Source organism: Equus przewalskii, chromosome 8, assembly GCF_037783145.1.
Source record: "Equus przewalskii isolate Varuska chromosome 8, EquPr2, whole genome shotgun sequence".
Lineage (NCBI taxonomy): Eukaryota > Metazoa > Chordata > Mammalia > Perissodactyla > Equidae > Equus > Equus przewalskii.
The window spans coordinates 74,962,345-74,985,642 of record NC_091838.1 but is presented as its reverse complement, the minus strand read 5'-3'; the positions used below and the strand labels follow the sequence as shown (position 1 = coordinate 74,985,642).

At 42.0% G+C, this 23,298-nt stretch overlaps 1 protein-coding gene across 6 annotated transcripts in view; it reads left to right on the top strand.

The window, feature by feature from the left end:
* The first annotated feature begins 3,209 nt into the window (after positions 1–3,209).
* Positions 3,210–23,298, top strand: part of TMEM71 (transmembrane protein 71) — a 31,838-nt gene continuing 11,749 nt past the window's right edge. The window contains exons 1-5 of one of the 6 annotated variants that reach the window (XM_070632065.1): positions 3,210–3,720; positions 5,075–5,156; positions 6,394–6,454; positions 8,041–8,253; positions 9,728–9,903. In XM_070632065.1, the coding sequence (XP_070488166.1) occupies positions 5,111–5,156; positions 6,394–6,454; positions 8,041–8,253; positions 9,728–9,903 (496 nt within the window). In that variant the 5' untranslated portion in view covers positions 3,210–3,720; positions 5,075–5,110. The remainder of the gene's footprint in view (positions 3,721–5,074; positions 5,157–6,393; positions 6,455–8,040; positions 8,254–9,727; positions 9,904–23,298) is intronic. The other 5 variants (XM_008515522.2, XM_070632064.1, XM_070632067.1 and 2 more) reach the window with 5 other exon arrangements.

Sequence of the window (23,298 nt, the reverse complement as noted above, 5' to 3'; positions counted from 1 at the left end):
ATAGTTTTCTGTGTACAAATCTTTCACTTCCTTGGTTGAGTTTATTTCTAAGTATTTTGTTCTTTTTGATGCTATTGTATAAAGTAAAATGGGATTGTTTTCTTATTTTCTTTTTCAGATAGTTTGTTGTTAACATATGGAAACAACTGATTTTTGTATGTTAATTTTGCATCTTGCAACTTTACTGAATTCATTTGTTAGTTCTAACAGTCTGTGGGGGTTTTGAGGCATCTTTCGAGTTTTCTGCGTATAAGATCGTGCCATCTGCAAACAGGGATAACTTTACTTCTTCCTTTCTTATTTGGATACCTTTTATTTCTTTTTCTTGCCTAACTGCTCTAGCTAGGACTTCCACTTCTATGTTAAATAGAAGTGGCGAGAGCAGGCTTAAATTAACTACTCACCCTTTTCTCCTTTCACCCGCATAACTTCTGTTAATAACTTAGAACTGAGCATCCTGTGGAATGTACTTTGAGAAATGCTAATTTATACCATGAAGAATAGAGGTTCTGAAGTCAGTTCTCCCTAGATTTTAATTCAGTTATTCATTGATTCTACAAATATTTATTGATAACCTGTTATATGGCAGGCACTATTCTTAATACTGGAGCTATAGATATAAAAATGACAAAATTCTCTGCCTCCACAAAGCTTATATTGTAGCTGAGGAATATATTTAGCATTACAAAAAATAAGTTGAAGGTATGTTACATAGCGAAAAGTGCTAAGGGGAATAAAGCAGGGAAAGAACAGGGAGCGGGTGTGGAGGGCAATTGAGTTAGTGACCAAGGCAGTTGAATAAAGAGCTAAGGGAGGGGAGGAAGAAAGCCCTGTGACTACTGGGGGCATATTCGGGGCAGAGAGAAAAGAGTGAGGCAAAGATCCTGGAGTAGGCACAGGTCTGATGCTTAAGGAACAGCAAGGAGACGAGTGGAACTAAAGAGAGGAGAGCAAGGGGAAGCTGCAGGGTTGGAATTCCGGCTCCGGCATTTGGCAATGTTGGGAGACCTGTAAACTCTCTAAACCTCCGTCCTGCATGTGGATAATAATCGTACTTATTTTCTAGGGCTGTGTGAGGTTCAAACAAGATGGAGTATGTACAGTGTTTTGCATAGTGCCTGGTTCATAGGAAATACTCAAACATGTTTGATGTGATCATTATCACTTGTAAGTTAAGAACACAAGCTCAGAAGCCAACCTGTCAGGGTTTGAATGCCAGCTCCAGCAGCTCACCATTTACTGGCTATGTGACTTTCTGCAAGGTATTTAACCCTCTGTGCCTCAGTTTTCTCACCTGTAAAATGATGATAACAGAGCCTCTCTTGTGGGGTCTCTATGAGGATTACATGTGCTAGTATATGTAAAGGGCTTAGAACACTGCCTGGCACATAGTAAGGTCTCCATAATGTTAGCAATTATTATGATCATTAATGAGATCCTAACATGTGCCCGATCTGTAAAGGAACAGAGCAAAGTCTTTTTGATGTCAACCTTTTGGGAAAGGGCACTAGTGCACACAGGGAGAGCAGAGAGTCTTGAACAAGTCGAAAGGACTTTGAACTTTTTCCCTCCTACTCTAGAAGACATTAACCAAGGCTGGAACGAGTTGGATGAGGAACAGGAAGAACAGGAGAAATAGGAAGAGAAGGAGAAGAAAGAGAGCTATGAATTACAGGAAAGGGGGTACCAGACTCCCGGAACAGCTCTAGAGCAGAATAGCTACCTGGTAAACCTGGGCAGAGTGACCAGACTCAGCCTTGAATAAATGTGCCTGTATTCTAAGGATGATGTAATAGCAACAGAGAGACACTGACCAAGTAAACTAGAATAATGGATGGCTCAGAAAGCAACATTTGTTAAGACTATGTATTAGTTATCTATTGCTGTGTAAAAAGTTACCCCCAAATTTGGTGCCTTAAAACACCTTTTATTATCACCCGGTTTCTGTGGCTCAGGAATCTGAGCAGTGCTACACTGGCTCCTCTGCTTCTGGGTGCTTCACAGGCTGCAATCAAAGTGTTAGCTGGGGATGAAGTCATCTGAAGGCTCAACTGGAGAAGGATCCATTTCCAGGCTCACTCACACACTGTTGGCTGCATTCCTGGCTGTTGGACTGAGGGCCTCACTTCTTCACTGGGATTTGAGAAGAGCTCAGATCCTTGCCATGGGTGCTTCTCCAATATGGCCACTTGCCTCATGAAAGTGTGTAAGCCAAGAAGATAGTACAGAGTTCAGCCAGGCAGAAGCCATAGTCTTTTGCAATCTAATCATGGTAGTGACAACCCATCCCTTTTGTCTTATTCTATTCAGGAGAAGCAAATTACTAGCTTCAGCCCACACTGAAGGGGAAGGGATTACGCAAGGATCCTTGAGGGCCATCTTTGAAAGCTGCCTACCACAGACTATATGGTCTCTCCTCCTAATAACTTCTGCTGCACGGAGCATGTCCTACAGAAGATCCTGCCAGTGGCCTAACCTAGGGGGGACAGGGAACCCCAAAAAAGAATGAGATTAACTTTTCTGCCAGCTTGACCAACTGGGGCCTCAGAAGAGAAGTTGATATACAGAAAACAGATAAGGAATACATCTTGCACATCTGAGCTGAGGACTCACTTATTTCTCATTTCTTTTATCTCATTTAATTCTCCAGGTCATCCTGTGAAATATATACTATTACATTTATAATTGATAAAATTGCAACTCAAAGAGGTTAAGTCATAAATCTGAAGACATACAGTCAGTATGGCAGGGTTTGAATCTCAGTCCATGTGACTCCAAAACCCACACGCTTTCCACAACACAATGTGCTTCTGTTGCTGGAATGTGTATTTCTTTTATCACTTACAATACCAGAGAGTTGTAGGGAGCCATCAACAGCATCAAGTTCTTTGATCTCTACTAAAATATAAATATAAAATGTGAAATGCCACCCACAGAGTTTCTTGTAAAGCCCAGACTTCGGTGGATCAACATGTTGCCCCTGCAGACATTTTCAGAAGATCCAGCTCCTTGTATTTCATCATATTCTGAATTCAAGAGCATCAGTGCATTATCCCCAATAAATTTAATTGATTTGGACAAAGCACTACTCATACTGAAAATGGCCAGACGATGATAACCAAGAAGTGTTGCATCTCTGAAAGTTTTTCTTGTGTTCTCGCAGCTAGGGGTGACAAGTTAGCTCAGAAAAGCATCCTTCCAGTGACCATGATGTAGCCAGCTGGCCTGACTCATGGGCAGCACATCCCCCGCTGCTGGTGAGACAATCTTGAGTCCTCACCATGCGCCTCAGCGTGAATACCACCACTGATGTGAGCCCAACAGGAAGTGTGACCTCATTCTGCCTCTCAGCCTCAGGTTCCGCAAGCTGATTTTGAAAGAAAACAAGAGCAGTTGTACGGCTGACTTTCCCAAGAAGTACGTGCTCTTCTATTCTAGAGACAGCCAAAAGAACAAGAGGCCGCTGCAGACAGAACTTCTCTGTAAACACTTGCACATGGCCATATGTGCAGCCGTCTATTAGAAGGAGACGAAGATGGGATTCCCCTTTATTGAGAGACTTCTGCGCCTTTTGACGCTCTGACGTTACTTTGAGCTGAAGAACTGCTAAGTCCTGGATTTCTCCGCTGACTGTCAACCACAGGAAGCTCGGTAGTTCAGTAATTATTTTGTCATTTATCAACTGGAAAAGAGACTGGGAGCTCCCTTTGGAAGGAACATGTATGAGCAAATTATTTTTCAGAACAGATGTCTTGCTTTGATGGAACTAGTAGATGGGATGTGTTTCTTGAAAAGTTTAGAGCTGTAACTAAAGTCCTTTTCTGTGTTACTAGTACTAGCCGGTTAGTATACTGCCTGTGGTCTGCTGCAAGCATTTGTAAGATACAGTAATAAGAGCTCGCTTTTGCCTCAGGACTATTGGCCTAAAATTAAACTTAATGCTTGGGAAAAACTAACATAGGTTAATTTCATATTGTATGTTCATATTGTATTGATAAAAAATCAAAAGAACAAGTGACATACTGTTATATTATAGTGCAAACAATATTGTTTTTTATTCCAAACCAATGAAATCTATGAATGTGTGCTTTGATTTAGAGATTTTCCAAGGAATGCCAGAAAGTTCACTTGACTTCTCTAAAGGTCTCTAAAAGCCAGGATCTATATTTTCTAGCAAGTTTTGTACATGCTTTATTGAAAGAATCAATTTGGAGCTGTAGAATTAAATTATTGATTTAATGTATGGCAACTACAAACACAACCCGTTACTAGTTATGGATTTTAAAAATGTGGATGGAGGTGACGAATCAGAAAAGAATTTAGTTCTACCTTGTAAAGCTATTAGAGCAGTGATATATACAAAGTTAAATAGTCAACAGAAGGTAGATCTCTGTGATGAGTGGAAGTGATCAAAGTTTACATAATTTACACACTTGGATATATGTTTAATTTGTACTTGAGAAAGTAAATTATATGTTCATGAGAACTGAGTTTTGAAATCTGCCCAGTGGTGTACTATTTTTAGTGCAATCTTGCTGATGCTGCTTAGGAATGTCCAGGCTGATATCAACTACAAAAGATCACTGGCCTTCTCTCTGCCTGCCTGTCAATGGTTTCTGGTGTTGAGTAAAAGACAGACACCAATCCCCAAGCATTGTTTGAAACTTGATAAGGTTGATGTGTGCTGGCTGATGAAAATACAAACATCCTAATTTAGAGGGTTCTAGAACAAATCTTTTTTCCAATTTCTTAATCAAATAATTCATTTTCATTGTTTTATTTTAGTTACAAGTCAACCTTCATCAGTCTAGCTTGCCCAAATAAAATCTTGCTCCTATTTACAGAAAAAAGATGGTTTAGGTGCACTGAGGAAGACAACAGAAAATGTAGTATAAAATCAGAGAGGCAGACACAACCTCAGTGGTTCTTCAATCCGGTCTCCTGCTTTCAATCTTCTTTCTCTGTATTGTTTCAGTAAACAAATCTGACTAGTGCAATTAGTAGATGCCATCTGTTTTGGCATCATTTTTCTATTTTTAACATGCAATCCACCTTTTTAAAACGTCTTTTGCAGAAAATCTGTGAAGTTTGAACAAGCAGCCTTCCCAAGATGTACCAAATTTCTCAACTGATGTCGACACCAGTCGCAAGCAAATGTAAGAGAACCGCTCTACGCAATTATCTTTCAAACGATTAGACTGCTTTTAGCAATTTCCTTGCTTTGATTTTGCTGATACTCATACCATTAACCATCTGTCAGGAGCTTCTGCTTCTTAAATGCCAGTGCTCACTTTGGCAATGATTTTGACTTCATTTCTTTCCTTGATAGAAATGTGGTATTTTTCCTTTTAGTAGAAAAAAAAATCACCACTTTTTTTTTAGATGCCTATGCATCAATGTGAAAGGAGATCGTTTATCAGCACTATTAAGATGCAAAACTGTTTGTCTATAAAAAAAATACTGAATGATTTTGATAGCTGCTTGCAGAAAATAAGGGCGTTGCTAAAACGGTAGTGGTTTCAAGTCTCTTCCTTCCTCTTATCATTTTCTCCCCACACTCTGCTTCTAACCCTCCCTCACACACCTACAATTTTCTCTTTACAAATCAACCAGCCCAATCTGCAAGTATAAATTCCTTTCTTTGTCTTAGATATTAATTGTCAGTAATGGAGTGAAGTTTCACTGAGCCTGTCTGTTAGAAGAATTCACACCATTACTCTACAATATAGAATTCTGCTTTAAAGCTTAGAATATTAATCAAGAGCGACTTCTCCCAATTGAAATCTGTTGCCATACCTTCAGTTAAACTGGAATGAATGAATGCATGCTTTTTTTAAATTAAGAATGCTCTCAGGCTTCATACATTAGGAAATCATTTCCATAAAACAAGGCAAAACCTTATTTTTTTCCTCCGCTAACGTCTTTTTGCTCATTACTTTTACAATAGAAGTAGTTTAAAATGCACGACTGAAAGAGAGTCCAGGCAGATGACTGAATTCCTCAAATTACTGGGCAAGCTAAAATAACCAGCACGTTGGGTAATTGATTTTGGTTTTCTACAGCTTCACACAAGGTGTTTTCTTCAGCCTTTTCACAAGTCAGTTTGAGGTTAATGATTTATTATCGCCTCATCTTGCACTCAGGCACCTCCACAGGAGTGATGAGTGAGATAAGAAGCAGAAGATAGAAGCCCCTAGGTTAATTCTTGCTTTCTGTAGAGGCCTGGTGACAAGTTGCGTTAGTACTGATTCATTGGGTGGCTGTACCAGTTGGCGTCTCTGCCGAGGCTGGGACACCAACTATTCACACCTTCTCTACCAGCTTTCCTGTTGGCAATCATGCATGTTGGTGAGATGTGATAAATTTGTACTTCTCTCTCATTTGCTTATGCAGGTTCTTCTGGATCCAAGAAAGAACATGCTGAAAAGCCGTCTCCCACATGCATTTTCCGAAGGTATCCCATGGGACTTTTCTCGAGAATGATCAACCAAATTCTCTTCCTGCATGCCTTATTTTGTTGTATTCTCGGTTTAAAAATATTAGTTTTAGCTATTATCCAGTTTTTGTATGTGTTTATCTTTTCAGTCCCATGCACATACAAAATGAAAACTTGCCTAACCCAATCATGGAATTTTTGAGGGGGAAGGGTGGATGCAAATTATTTGTTCGGTGAGTGGAGAAACTACTGAATACTGATGTATGGCTACTGTTTCTCAAATTGGAGTTCTCATAAATATGCTTTTCTATCACACTTTACAAGGGCAACGAGATTCTATACCAATGCACAAGCTAGCCAAATTTCCTGCTCCACATGGAGAGTCTACCACTTTGTTCAAGTTCTGCAATGAAGACTTTTTTCTTTTCCTCCCTTCCTTTTTCTTCTTTCCGCCTGTCTTTTATTCCTTACACGAGCATCAGTTGATCTTTCCTCTAACATTTTCTGAAATGTGCCAATGGTACAAAGGGACCATGCGTTGGTATTAGAACCTGACCCTTTTTGTAAATTCTAGGCCTCTGCTACTAGCAAATGAACCAGCCAAGGATGAGCAAGCAGGTCATGTGGCAAGAACACATGCTTTAGAGGCATATGGACCAGGGTTCAAACCCTAGCTGTGCCATTTACTAGCTATGTAAAATATCCAAGTTATTTGCCGTTCTGTCTCATTTTTTTTCCTGCTGTACAATGAGGATAATAATACTTAGCTTTTAGGGAGGTTTGTGAAAAGTAGATAAAGCGTGAAGTATGGGCCAGGCCCATAGTAAGATTTCAATAAGTGATATCTATATTTAAAATAATAATTTACTAACTTTAATACATGTATTAATTGTGAACAGGCTTTTAAACTAAGACATTTATCAGAAATTCAGTAGATTATAAGGTGTGAGCTGGCCTTACAATCATACAGGCATGTGGTCGTTTTTCAAACCTAAGACACAAACAGATTTATCCAGTAGGACACTTGCCTGGATACTAAACCAGAGAAGGTAACTGAGCTGTCACTTGTGCGGCTGACCTAGAGGGAAACTGGCAAAGGTATGTTTGCCATGTTTGCATGTTTGCTTTCTGATGGCATGCTCCCCCTATAACTCATATGTGTCTGGCAGCTGCATAGTTATAACTTACCTATTACAGTGACAAGAGTAAGGACATAGCCATTGGAAGGCTGTTCAAGGTAAGGGGGAATGGAGAAACTACGAGCTCCTGACATCCCAAATAGCCTATTTTGCAATTTTTTCCATCCAAGAAAATGGGCTAATGTCAAGGGTGTAGGTGCATCATAGGGTGAAGAAACTGACGAGCCATACTGTTTCATTGAAGTGTTTCAAACAGAAAGCAGCACTACATAGCATACAGTTCAATGCAGTCAGCTAAGGAGACGAAGCCCAGATGATTAAGAGTGACATTCTTAGAGTTGCAGAAGTAACTGGTAGCCATGACTGCAAAGAGGTGCTTTCCTTCACGGTGATTAGAAATGTGATTTTTGTGTGACTGAGTGGACAGCATAGAGATTTAAAGGACTTTCCTTATTCCCTCTGTAGTCTTTCCTGTGATTTCCTGGATGGTGACAGTTCCTTTGAATGCTGCTCCATAGATCCCCTGACAGGCTCCCACTTTAGCTGCCGCCGAAGTCCCAGACTGCTCACCAACGGCTACTACGTTTGGACAGAAGACAGTTTCCTCTTTGACAAAGATGGCAACATAACTCTGAGCCCATCCCAGACTAGTGTTCTGTACAAGGAAAACTTAGTTCGGTAAGTAGAAGATAGCACATAAAAGAATCTGAAGTCCAATCCAGTCATTAATTATTCACTCATTCATTTGTTCATTCAACAATCATTTATAAGGAGCCCATTGCTGCTCCTGACTGTGGGAACACAAAGGCTGATGAGGGGCAGGGATAACTGACATGAAAACAAACAAAAGTAATGAAGCCATGCAGGTGCCGCGGTAGACGTCTGAATAGAGTGCAAGGGAGGGAAAAGGAGCGTTGGCCTATTTTGCTTGGAAGGCAGGTAAAAACAAGCTTCCTAGAGATGAGGATGCCTGATCTGAGTCATGAGAGGTGTTAGGATGTTAGTTAAAATAGAAGTAGGAAAGGGGGCTTCTGGAGAGAGAGAACAGGCATGGAGCTCTGGGAGACCCTGATACAATTTGAAGAATGGTGAGTAGTTTGGTAAGGATCCAGCTTAGGGTGGAAAGGGATATTCTGCAAGAGAGAAGACTGAGCACAGAAGCAGGGGCTGGATGGAGAGGGTTAAATTCCAGGCTAAGGAGTTGGGCTTTATTCTGTGGGTAAAGAGGAACCATTGACAAATTATCAGATTTATCCTGAGCGAGATAACACTGATTACCACGTAGAGGATGGATTGTAGGAGTGTGGATGTGTGAGTCGTCAAAATCTTTTGGAAATGCAAAGAAAATCATGTCACCACCATCGCCCTGCCCTTGACATACTTCAGTGGTCTCCCTTTGCTCTAATGTTAAATTTCAACTCCTCTGTGCAACCTTCAAGGTTTTCATTACCTGCCTTCTTTTACCTTTCCAGCCTCATTTCCTAGCATGACCCTGTATGACATCTACTTGTCCTTCACTGCAGCTCAGAGCTCTCCCATCCCAGGAGATTAGCAACGCTCCTCCCAGTGCTCTCAGGGCAGCCTTCAGTTAATTCTGTCAGAGCGCATATCCCCTACAGAGCGCAGAAAGCAAAAGCAGAGACTATGGAGCCAGACTGCCCCGATTAACATCCCAGCTATGTCACTTACCAGCCGTATGACCTCATACAACTTACTTAGCCTCTTTGTGCCTCAGTTTCCTGATCTAAAAAATGGGGTAACAATAGTACCTACCTCACAGGGGTGTTCCAAAGATAGCATGAGTTACTATATGTAAGTCACTAAGAAAGACACTTGGCACAGAAGAAGCTCTATGAAAGCATTAGCTGCATCTACATTATTCTTGTCTTTCTCCTGTACTAGATTGGGAACTTTTTGTACCCAACGTCTTGTCTTTTATCTCAGTATCCTTGACACTGATCCAAGCATGTGGCACACACAGAAATTTAAGAAACTTCTGTGGAATGAATGGAGGGAACAAATGAAATGAGCTTTGTGGACCCGGGTTGTGGAGATGTGCTCCGTGCATCAAGTTACTTTCCTTGAATTCTCTGTGTTGAACCTGAGGTGACGGCTATTCATTATTTACCACGCTACTTTCGTTTCCCTCCAGAATATTTAGAAAGAAAAAGAGAATCCGCCGTTCTTTTTCTTCTCTCTTCAACTTCAGTCCCTCTGAATCCTGGCTGCACGGAAGTAGGTTCGATGATGTTGATTCTTCCCCGAGTGAGGACATCTGGTTGGAGGGGGTCAGAAGGCTGGACACGCACCAGCGCAGCGAAAATGGTGGTGAGTCCGAATCCCCTTTACCTTTGTGGAATATCCTTTCCAAATGGGCAATAGCCACCATGTGGTCCTGGACCAGTGTAAAGTCCGGATAGAGAGGATGAGCCACATTTTAAAAAGTCACCTAAAGTTCTCTCCAAGCTACTTTTAAGATCCAAATACATATGTGTCCATATCATGCAAAATAGCCTAATTTAAGTGTGTAAATTATTAAGTTGATAATACCTAGAAAATATTTCCACAGCTCCAACATATCTTTTCTGTACAGGATATTGATGGAGAAAGGAGACTGGACTCAGTGTTCAGGTCCTAGTTTGGGCACATTGTGATAGTTACTTAACTTTGCTAAGTCTCAATTTCCTCATTTTAAAAACAAGATATGTACACATAGTGTGATAGTTATATATATATTCCTGTTGAAATACATGCTATATGTATACATTTGATATATTACATATACATATTATGTAATATGCATATATGCAAATATGCATATATGCAAATACATGTATATATGCAAATACGCACATATGTGTGTGTATGTGTAGGTATACATAGATATGTATATGAACACAGTGATGGAAACTCAAAGCATATCTTAAAGATTAAATGGGACAATGAATGTCAGGCACAGTGCAAGGCTGGTGCTCAGTAATTTGTAGTGATAATTATTTTTATTACTAGAATAGAAGCAATGGATATTTGTTGAGCCCCTACCACCTGCAAGGCACTGTGCTAGGTCTGGGGAGACAAGGGTGCATACAAACAACATCACCCCTGTCTCTAGTTTACTAGCCAGCGGGGTGGGGTCCACACCTTTGTTAAATACTTGCACAAGCAAATACGAAACACTAATTGTGGTAAGGGCTGTGAAGAAAAGGTAGATGATGTCATGGGAGATTTGACCCATTCACAAACTCAGGGAAGGCGTCCCTGTGGAAGTGGCAATTGAGCTGAGTTCTAGATAATGAGAGGGGCTTTTGTGACAAAGGGGGAAGGCAAGAGCATTCTGGGCTGAAGAGACGAAAGAGGCTGACATCGGGGGAGGCTAGTGAGTAGGTTTGCTGGATGAGGAGAGACCACATGCATGGTTTGGAACATGTTAGGTGTAAGTCCCTTTGGGACATCCAAGGGGCAAGTCTATCCTGAGCTCAGAGCGGAAGTCTGAGTTACAGCTATAAAAGTGTGAGTGATTTCGGTCCAGGTGGTTATTGAAGCCACAGAGTAGATGAACTAGATTAGGAAGAGGGTAGAGTTGGCAAAGAGAGAGTCTAGAATGGAACTTAATTAACTCAAACATTGAATGGATGAATAGGACAGGATTAGCCTGCAAAAGAGATAGAGAGGAGGCATTCAGAGAGATGAGCGGAAAACCAAGAGAGCATTGTGTAAGGAAAATCAAGAAGAAATAGTGGTTCAAGAAGGAGGGAGCAGTCAACAGTGGCAAATCATGCCCAAAGATTAAATAGGATGACAACTGGTGTGGTTGACCTGGAGGTTATTGGTGGTGGAGTGAAGGGGGCAGAAAAGAACTGGGAATACGTGAGGAGAGTGTGGGAGGTAAGGAAATGAAGACATGGGGTATTGAGGACTCTTCAAGATGTCTTCTGGGAAAGTAAGGCGAGAGACCAGGTCCCTTCATACATGCATTCGACTTTGATCGCATTCATCTGCTCTCAGTGTCCCGAATGGACCACGTTCTTCCACACCTCTGTGGTTTGCTTGTGTTCCTCATATGCTGGAATTTATTCCTTCATTTACTTGGAAGATTTTACTGAGGGCCAACTATGTGCTAGGCACTATTCTACACATTGGGACATAGTGCTGAATAAAACAGACAAAACTACTTGTTTTCATGGAACTTGCATCCCTTGTTCTGGAAGATAGACAATAAATAAGTTACATAGCAAGTTAAAAAGTGGTAAAGCAATAATAAACGAGGAAGCGATGGGGATTGCAAGTTTAAATAGGGTGATTAGAAGGGCCCATTGAGAACGACTTTGAGCACTGACTTAAAAGTGGCAGCAAACCATCTGGGCGAGGAACAATGCCTGCAAAGGAAATGCAAGTGCTAAGGTTCTGGACTAGGAGCTCCCCAGGGGCTGAGTGAGCAGGGAAAAGAGAGGACAAGACCTCAGAGGGGAGAAGAAAGGACAGGACCTCAGAGGGGAGTGGATGAGTGCAAGGCAGGAAGGACAGGGAGCTGGGAGGCCATTTCAAAGGGCTTTGCCTTCTACTCTGAGTGAAAGGAGAAACCACTGCAGGATTTTGAGCAAAGAAATAACGTAATTCAATCTACATTTTGGCAGGATACCTCTGGCTGCTGTGTTTAGATGTAAGGTAGGTATCGAGGCAGAAGCAAGGAAACCAGTTAAGAGGCTGCTGGAGTCATTCAGGCGGGAGATAATGGTAGCTTGAACTGAGATGACAGCAGGTGGAGGTGAGAAGTAGCAGGATTCTGGATATGTTTTCAAGGTAGAGCCAACACGGTTTGCTGATGCGGACTGAGAGAAAGGGAAGTCAAAGCTGCTAATTATATGCCAAGCACTTTACATACTGTCTTGTTTAAGTGTATTGTCTTGTTTACATACATTGTCTTGTTTAAATATCCCCAAAGCCTTAGGAAGTAGATCGTATTATCATATTTATTATAATCATGATGAAACTGAGGTTCAAGGATAAGTGACTCGCCCAAGATCATTTAGTTTGTAAACAGCAGAGTTGACCTTCAGCCTAGGTCTGTCTAATTTGAAAGCCCAGCCTTTGCTCTGCTGCCAGAAAGGGTTTTGCTCTCCTTTCCAGGGTGAAATCCAGCAGATACCTCATGGGCTAGGCCCAAAGCACAAGCGAGAGAAGCTATAGAATACAGTAATATAATAATTTCAAGGTATAGCACTTACTTGTCTACTATTTTTCTCAACCTGCTTCCGGGGTGGAAAACTCAAATACTATGTTAATTTTTTTTAAAAACTTTTTAATTTGCAATAATCATAGATTCACAAGAAGTTGCCAAAAATAGTACAGAGATAGCCTGTGTACCCTTCCTCCAGCCTCCTCCGCTGCTAACAACTTACTCAACTGTAGCACATTATCCAAACCAGGAAATTGACACTGACACAATACCATTAAGATTTCACCAGTTATTATGTGAGCTTGTGTGTGTGTATGTGTGTGGAATACTAGAGTAAGTTTTTAGAAAAACAAAATAAGTGCTTGTTGAATGAAGACATATTTCCTTATATGATCAAATGATTGATTAAATTGAGCGCATCCTAGTTCCCCACAGTAACAAAGACGTATAAACAGGACAAAAAGAGAAGGATCAGGGATGTGGGAGATGAGCTTGGAAAGATAGACTGAAGATATTTGAAGAAACTTCTGTGCTGTGTCCAGGAGTTTGGACTTTATTGAATCCATCAAGGATATTCTAGAAGGCTCTTAAGCAGGGCAATGACACAATCAGATTTGGATTTTCAAAGACTACTTTTCTAGTAACAGGAAGTGAAGATTGGATAAAGAGGACCCAGTGGGAGCTCAGAGGGAGTGAAAACCAGCGGGCGCACTAAGGAAAGCGGCTCTGGAAATAGAGAGGAGGCAAGAGATTAAAGGAATGTTTTTCAAGGTAGAATTGACAGGTTGGTGGCAGATCGAATCTAGTGATGAGAATGTGGGAGGAATCAAGTGAAGCTGCTTCAATTTGGGAGGCTGCTTGGAAAGTTCTGCCAGACGTGAAGGCCTGGAAGACAGCCCGGCAGAGTGATGAGGGGAATGAGCTTGTGAGCTGAATGGACCTAAATTCAAGTCCTGGAACTACCTTTTTCTACCTGAGTGTTCTTGGGCAAGTTGATTAACCTCTCTGATCCTCCATTTCTTCATGTATACAATTTAAAAAATACCAGTACAAAGAATTGTTATAAGGCTGAAATGCAATCATTCACGAAAAATAAATATTAGCTCAGAAGCTGGTATTCTACTCAATATAAATTAGCCCTAAAAAGGCAAAAAAGAGCAAATTTGGGTCAGGAAAAGAGACAATTAATTCTATTTTATATGAGTTAAAATAGAGGTACCCATGGGAAGTAGAAAGTATGGGGTTGCAAATGTAAAAAAGGAGTCAAGGGGTAAGAAAAGATCTAGAGATATTGATGTGGGAGCCAATATGACAACTAGTAGGGTAGGGTAAAGGAGTCTTTGGAATAAAGGAGTCTACCTATGGAAAATAAGTGAATGAGCAGAAAGGAGAGTTAAGAAAGGAATTCAGGAGGATGAACAGAAGCTCTAATAATAATTATCCCTAAGAGAAATGAGTGCCATGGGCCGGCGCCATTCCAACAAATCCGTGTTACGTCATCACTTCTCTCCAAAGTCTGTGGGGGAATAGTATTTGTGTGTGTGTGTGATAAGAACACAACATAAGATGTACCCTCTTGGCAAGGTTTTAAGTATACGACACAGTGTTGTTAAGCGTAGGCATTATGTTGTAGGGTAGAGCTCTAGGATTTATTCATCTTGTACAGCTGAAACTTGTACTACTGAAATCTTGCAGCAGTTCCCCTTCTGTGGCCGGCTTATTTCAAAGGCCTTCAGCTTCATCCGTGTGGGCAAGGATGTGGAGAAAAAGGAACCCTTGTACACTCTTTGTGAGGATGTAAACTGGTGCAGCCATTATGGAAAACAGTGTAGACGTTCCTTAAAAAATCAAAAATAGAACTACCGTATGATCCAGCAATTGTACTTCCCGGTATATATTCAAAGGAGTTGAAATCAGGATCTCAAAGAGACATCTGCACTCCCACGTTCATGGCAGCGTTATTCACAGTAGCCAAGATATGGAAACAACCTAAACGTCCATCAATGGGTGAATGGGTTAAGAGACTGGTATATGCATACAATGGAACATTATTCAGCCTTAGAAAAGAAGGAAATCCTGTCATTTGCAACAACACAGAGGGTATATCATTCTTATCCCATTTTACAGAGGGGCAAACTAAGGCAGATTAGATGTTTCTGTGGGGCTACACAACTATTAAGCAGCATAGCCTGGATTCAAACCCGAGAGTCTTGAGCATGTACTCCCTATGCTACACTCAGGCGAGGCTCTTTGGGAAAAACTTCTCAAATTGGGAACCAGCATGTTGTCCTGAAAGAAGCATATAAAGAAATGACTAATGGTGTCCAGCTTGATAAATAGGTCAAGTATCCTGCAGCCTTAAAGAAATCTCTGGGGGTAAGTTATGTATGAAATCTTCAATCAGAAGGCAAGGTAGGGGTGATCTCAATCACTCTCAACATCCCTGACAGGTTGGCACAAATCTCTACAGTAATAAAGAGTACACATTACTTTTTAATTGAGATATAATTCGCCTATCATAAAATTTAACATGGACAGTTCAGTGATTGCTTTAGTGTCGTTACAAGGTTGGTTGTGAAACCATGACCGCTTTCTAACTCCAGAGCATTTCCATCGCCCCAAAGAGAAACCCATACTCATTATCAGGCACCCCCCGTTTCCTGCCCTCTTTCCCCGGGCCCCTACAGCCAGTCGTCTACTCTGGGTCCCCATGGATTTGCCTACATTGGACTCTCATGACTTCTTCAGGCGGCCTCTTCCTCCCATTGGTACCGCCGCTGCAGAAGCGGCTGCTTAGGCTGACCGATCATGTGCCTTTGGAAAGTTTACATCTCTTGGTTCTAGGCTGGCTTTCTGGAACGCAAGGGGCAAGTCTCTTCTCTGTTCTAAAGCAATGTTTCCCAAAGTGTGGCGTGGGGCAACCGCTGCCTCTAGGCCACTGCAGTAATGGACACTGAATCTCATTCGGTGAGAAAGAAGCTGTGAGTCCTCTTCCAACTCTCATAGTCCTGACAAAACCAAGAAGGACTCATTTAGAACTGTGGTCGCTTTAAGTCTCTCCAACTCCTGCTACTCTGCTTTTGTTTTTTCTTTTCCTCTTTCTTTTTTCTTTTAAGAAAATTAGCCCTGAGCTAACTACTGCCAATCCTCCTCTTTTTTTGTGGAGGGAGACTGGCCCTGAGCTAACATCCATGCCCATGTTCCTCTACTTTATATGTGGGACGCCTACCACAGTATGGTTTTGCCAAGCAGGGCTATGTCCACACCCGGGATCCGAACCAGCAAACCCAGGGCCACGGAGAAGCGGAACGTGTGAACTTAACCACTGCTCCACCGGGCCAGCCCCTCTTTTGTTTTAACACATTCTTTTAACAGGCTCAGAGCTTTCTGCTACACACAGTATTTACCGCAAATTAAATAGTCTCATTTTCATTGTACTTACTTTTACATTTACTTTGTCTTTAAGGCATTTAAATGATTGATAGAAAGTTTCTTTTAAAGTAAAAGACTAAAATGAAACAACATGAAGAAAATATTAAGTGGCTAAGAGTAAGCAGGCTCTAGGATACAGCAAGAATCAGGAAAATGACGCTTGGGCGACTCAAGTGTGGAAATCACTGTTCTAAAGGCAGTGTTTCACATATTTGGAAATTAACATCGAGTTTTCTCATAGCTGCCTCTTCGAAATATGTCCAAACAATTTGAAAGCAATTGGACCGCAGCAGTGCTGCACATGCATAAGCTATCTTGTTAAAATTCTCATGGTTTCCAAATATCTTCTAAATATAACAAATCAAACCTCCCCCCTCCAAAATCGGTAATTAGTCAACCGGGGTGCACGCAGGACTTTGAAATCTCTCGTCCCTGCTGTCAACTGTAATCAAATCTTCCCCAGGCTTCTTGTTTTCCAGATTTACCCAAAGCCCCGTGATTTTTATCAGCAATTTATTTTTTCTCTGGAAATGTCGCCTCGTTAGAAGACTCAAGAAGAATTCAAAACTAAATCATTTGGCTGTTTTCTTTCTGGGCAATGGAGGCAATCAAAACTTACTTCCCCTGATTTTCTCTTGCTTTATTTTTCTGGCTGAAAAGGATTTTTGTTGTTGTTGCCTATTTTGCTTATCCTTAGTTCACCCCTTCCGCAGCTGTTTCGAGACACCTTGCCTCATTAGTCGCAATTCATTCTTTCACCATGGCAGTTTGCAGCTCCCCAGACCCCAATACTGCAATTTGGGATGCATTCCCAGAGCCCGGTGAGTCATATTGAAAGAGGGTGGAGGATTCCTGGAGGGAGGACGAAACAGGACTTCCCGCTCTATTTCTGCCAGCCCCAGGAAAGGCAAGATGACCCCAGGCAAGACAAGATCTTTGATGGCAACATCTGTATATGGCTTTGTATTTTCCTCTATAGCGAGCAATAATGCCTGCTTTACATGCAAGGATATGCAAATATGCTTGGAAGAAATAGATTCATCCTTTTAAAACAGAAGTAAACTACATTGAATTTAAATAAACCGAGAAACAGAATGCAATTAATATCTTTGAATATAATATCAAAGAGCTCTCCGCTGAAATGTTTTCTGCATTATGATCCTTCCATTTACTATTAAGGTTGGAGAAAAAAAATTAAATGTCGGTTAGGGAAAGTGTGAATTCGGGGCAAATCTTATCTTTTCAGAGACAAATCCTTGATCCTTTTTTAATGTTAAGATTTTTTGTGGTTTCTCTCTTTAGCCACCTCTTCTTCTAGAAAATCCTGTGTAATATTTCCAGTATTCCACCTAGGGTGCATTTTTTATTTCATCCAACTCTCAGTGGCAGAGCTGTATGTTCAACAGGACAGCCCTGGGTGACAGCACAGGAATATTTTTACTGTTGTCACAGGCTCATCCCCATCTCCCCAGATCTTCGTTAAGTACCACTCATGAATTCGTAATCAGCCATGAAAGTTCCCAGCTCTTTCCCACTTCCATGTTAATTTGACCATATAGCCTCCTTTAAAAAAAAAAAAAAAAGGTTAATTGAGATGTAGTTGATAGACAAAGAATTGCACATATTTAATGTGTACAATTTGAGTTTGGTCACACTCAAACACCCATGATACCATCACCACAATCAAAGTAATAGACATATCCAATACCTCCCAGAGATGCCTGTGTCCCTTTGTGGTTTGTTTGGGTTTTTTTTCCCAAGAAAACTTAACATGAGCTCTAGCCTCTTAACAAATTTTGAAGTGCATAAAATACCATATTGTTAAATACAGCCAGATCTCTAGAACTTACTCATCTAGCATAACTGAAACTCCATACTCATTGAACAATTCCCCATTTCTCCCTCCCCAGCCCCCGGAAACTACCATTTTATTCTCTGCTTCTCTGAGTGTGATGGTTTTAGATACCTCGCGTGAGTGGAATCATGCAGTATTTGTCCTTCTGTGTCTGGCTTATTTCACTTATTAGCACGTCTTCCAGGTTCATTCATGTCATAAAAGGCAGGATTTTCTTGACAGTATTCATTCGTCTATAGATGAACACTTGGGCTGTTTCCATAGCTTGGCTATTGTGAACAGTGCTGCAATGAACAAGGTCCAGGCCTCGTCTGCAGCGTGGGCGTCACGGGATGGTCTGCCTGTTTCACTTCCTGCTGCTTCCTCTTTCTATGGCAACCAGCGGAGATGCTTCTGTAGACTGCTTTGTCGAGAGGCCTCAGGTTGTGGGTGGAATGGTGAGAGGGAGCCTGCAGGGTTGGCAGGAATTCCCACGTCCAGAAGCACCAGTTCAGTGGCTCAGTATCCAGGCATGTCCTGTGCATTACAGGATGTTTGGCAACATCCCTGGGCTCTGTTCACTGGATGCCAGTTGCACTCTTTCCCTCCTCCCCTGCCCAAGTTGTGACAACCAGGAGTGTCTCCAGACATTCCCCTGGAGAGAGAAGTTACCTCCAGTTAAGCAGCGTTGCTATATAGGGACCCTGAGTGTCCACACTCACGCTCAGCTCCTGAAACAGGGCTGAGAATCTTTCTAATCTCTCACTGCTGAGTAAGCATTTCACCATGCAAAGCTTCTCATGTTACACTCCTGCTCCAAGTTGTCTGCAGAATAAATCTTAGCTCCCCACTGTGACCCATGAAACCCTTCATGATTTGACCCCTGCTTAGGGTCCAGCCAGAAGCATCTCCCAGGACAGCCCACACTCACATGCTCCTGTTTGGCCACATTGGAGAACTGACTGTTCCGGGAACCCACCATGTTCTCCCACAGGTTGATGTCTTCCCTTCTTCTCTTCTTCTCCTCTCCCTTCTTTCTCTCTCTCTTCTTCTTCCTCCTTCTCCTCTTCCTTCTTCTACTTTCTCCTCCGTCCCCTCCCTTCCCCCTCCTTCTCCTTTTCTTCCACTTCCTCTTCCTCCTCCTCCTTTGTCTGTCTCTGCCTGACCTGCCCTCTTCCTGCTGTCTGTCATCAAGTTTCCACTTAAGCAATGCCTCATCTGTGCAGCCTCCCCGGATTCCCCAGACAGACTCAGACACTCTCTCCTAGACTCCCACTGATACCGTCTGCTAGCCTTCACTGTACCAATGATCTCGTTGCATGCTAATTGTTGGCACGGATGTCTGTCCCACTCCAGCCCATGAGTAGGGCACAGCAGTATCTACCTTGACACCCTGCTCCCAGCTCCCATACAGTGTGATGTGTGCAGTTACTCAATAACCCTGCGTTGAACACGTAAGTAGATCTGCCTGCCCCACGCCCTTGAAGCTTGTGCCTTCTCCTCTACCCTTGCTCCCCTTCCCAAACTCCTCTGCCTTAGTGCTCTCTCTGGGGATTCACTTGGGGGCTGCCTCAGTCTTTCCTCTTAGCTATTATCTTTCCTTAGTTTCTCTTAGCTCCAGATATCTCATGACAGCAGTCAAAGCAGAGAAAGCCTTTCTGGTCTTTAACTATGGCTGCTCAAACTCCTCCTTGTTCCTCTTGAAGTTTCTACCACACAGTGAAAATAATCTCCTTGATTCCTCATTTCTTCTCCCCTGCTCTTCTTTTGTCCCTGTCTCTAAACTCTCCTTAGGAGCTGTGGATATTTCCCCCCACACTTTAAGTTGGTCTTTCCTGGAGACCCTCTTGCTGTGTGTATTCAGTTCTGCAACAGGGCGGGTGGCAGAGGCCACACTCTTTTCCCTCCTCCAGGGCACTTTCTTCTAGAGAGACATTGTCATGCAGTGAAGTCAGGGAAATAAAGCAGCCATATGTGATAACCACTGTGCCTGGAAATGTCTGGGTACTGGTCAAGGAGTCCCTTCACTGTAGAGCAATTTCCTAGATAGCCAGTTCAAAACTCTCTCTTCCAAGATCGAGTAATAAACTCATCGTTTTGTATGATAATAAATTTTTAAGACTCTCTTCTACCTTGAAACATCCATTGATGATTGACCAGCACACTCTCATCTCCATCATGGAGTTGACCATCCCCTTTGGTCTGTAACTAGGGACTGTGTCTAACTGTCAATGATAGAAGCTTCAATTCCCTCCATTTATACTATATCTCAGAGTGTCTACATTTATTCTTATCTCATTCAATTATCACAACTGTGAAAGGCAGAAGCTATTGTCCTGTTTTACAGATGAGGAAACTCAGGGTCAGGAAAATTAAGGATTGCCTTATATTACCCTTGTTAAAATTCACGTTAGGGTCTTTCTGAAGCCCAAGTCCCTGAAGTTTCCAGCGAACCACATTTTGTTTCTTTTTAACAAATGATATCATCTGTTTACATGTATCTCCTACCCATGACCAATGCCTCTCTCACTGTCCCCACCAGCATGCGCGCGCACACACACACACACACACACACACACACACACACTCACACATCCCTAGGATTACAACCTCCTTGGGGTCAGTGCCTATGTCTTATTCTCCCTGTATTCCTCCCATCTATCTGAGTGTCCTACAATTTATGGGTTCAGTAAGTGTTTGCTTAGTTGATTTGAGTGTTTCCTTTGTCATGAAGCCAAGATTCATGTGGACCATAAATATATCATCCTATTTAGATAAGAAGCAAAAATAAGGAGATATTATGGGAGGAAAAAATGACCAAATTTTATAGGCCCCCTTCAGAGCTTCCCCAGGGTAAAATAAATTGGGCCAGTTTCCCCAGACATCATGCCCACTTCTCAATGCTTAAATCAGGCATTAACCTCACGGCTACCTTACTCATCTCCCACCCCAGGATCACGCCCTTCTGCAGCACCATCCTTATGTTCCTTACCCACAGGAGGTTATCTCCCCGTGTGTTTTGTGATTTTGGAGTGTGAGCTCATCTCCCATCTGCTTTAGCTGAGGGAATCTGCGCAGCTCAAGTTGAAAGCTTTTACATTGGCTCCTGGCAGACATTACAGGGCTAGTACCAGCTTGAGGCTGTTTATTTATTTTTCCTTTTTCTCCCTGAAGCCCCCTGGTACATAGTTGTATAATTTTAGCTGTGGGTCCTTCTAGCTGTGGCATGTGGGACGCCACCTCAGTGTGACCTGATGAACAGTGCCATGTCCGAGCCCAGGATCTGAACTGGTGAAACCCTGGGCCGCTGAAGCAGAGTGCATGAACTTAACCTCTCGGCCAAAGGGCTGGCCCCTGTTTTTTAACATTAACTTCTCATATTAGTATAAATTTGAACTGAAAACCCATTTACTTATAAAATGTCAAGAGAAACATTTTCTTCCCATTCTCTGCCTAGGCTAGAAGGAATAAGCTTTTGTGCCCTCTCCCTAAACTAGTGGACAGATTTTTTTTAAACTAGTTTTTCATTGGAAAATTAGCTTTTTGAACCCCTGTTACATGCAGGGACTCAGTTCCAATTCTCTGATGTTCTTGAGACCAAGGCCTTTCTCTGTGTCTATAGAGTCATTTAAATCATGGCCCTCTGGTTGCCATGACTTCTAAGTCTCTTTCTCACTCCTCAGGGCAGCTCCAGCCATAGCTCATACCTATGGTTCTGGGTTTCCCTGGCTTGGCCTTTGGGAATATCCTTTTATTTTGAGCTTAGCTGCGCATTTAAAATGATGTTTGTTGAACTCGTACTGTCTTTTAGACACCAGCTGGGAAACACGCACATTCGATAGCATGACTTTTAGCTACTCTCTTTAAGTGGCTTTGCTTCCAAGTCACTAAGTTCTAAATGACCTCAAATTCCTACCCAAGGCCATCAGAGTGAAGTTGAGCCTTGAGTGGACATCACACATCCCCCACAGACAGAACCAAGAGAATCCTAGACATAGTTCTGCCAGATGAACCAAGTGGAAGACATCCAGTAGTTGAGCCAAAGGTGCTATGCTTAGCTTTCCCTCTGATTGGAAGACATTCTTAACACATTCACCCTTTCCAAGGAAGCTTGGGCTTTGAGAGTTTTGTATCCCTTAATCTCTGACTCAAATCAAGAATCAAAGATTAAATGTCATCCCTTGGTGACTTCACGTTGAAGACATCAATCCTTACTGGGAGTTATCTTAGCATGTTTGACACTTGATGTTACATATTTTTTAAACAAACTTGATTATTTTGTTTTGAGGGAAAGTCAGGCTAATTTTAGGACCAGTAAAATATATTTATGTATAAATCTTCATACAATAAGATAGGCATGCATTCTTGAAACCATATATGCAAGAAATAGTCTCTTTGAACAAAAAGAATTAGAAAAAAGTGTTTATTGTATGTTATCCAGCATTTCAATGTATTTTCCAGAGGGAGAATTTCCTTCATGACACTTATTACAAGCTATTTTCTATGTCTCACAAGAGTCTAAGGCACATGAGGACAAAAACAACATCTGTCTAATTCACCATTATATCCTAGCAGCTGGGTCAGTTCCTAAGATACAGTCACATTCAATAAACGTCTTCTGAATGAGTGAGTGAATTAGAAATAGAAGGAGGTGGCTCTGCTATAATGTTTGGTGCCATAAATGTGAGAGGCTCATATACCCACCACACATCCTTCCAGTCCATCCATACAGTCCTCAGCATCACTTGGGGATGAGGGGTAAGATAGCCTGTCTCCTTCTTACATGAATCTTAGGCTACCATTTCATCATTTCTTTCAGGGCCACCTGGATTTTATCATTTCCCAAAACTACACATTATTTTATCTACACAAAAATGCCACGGAAGTGTGTATACAGTGCAACCCTCACTCAGAGACATTCCATCCCTCCATTGCCGGCAGCATGAATTCCAAACTCTCCAGCCCAGAAGTCAACAACTTCCACAAGCTTCCCTCAATCTAGTTTTCCAACTTCGTGTTCCACTTGGCTTCCCTTGGCCGCTTTGTTCTAACCACGTTGGAATCCGCCTCCTTCACCAAACCTTCATGTCTCTGGCCTTTACTCCCACCTGCACTGAAGATCCTTTTCCTCTTCAACCTTCGAGGTTGAGGACAAATTGACATGCCGTCTAATCTAGAGACCCATCTCCCATCCAACTCCAATAGTGTTACTATTGGTATGATCATTAGCTGCCATGCATTGAGAGTCACTCAACACATGTGCGTGCTCGCACACTCACAC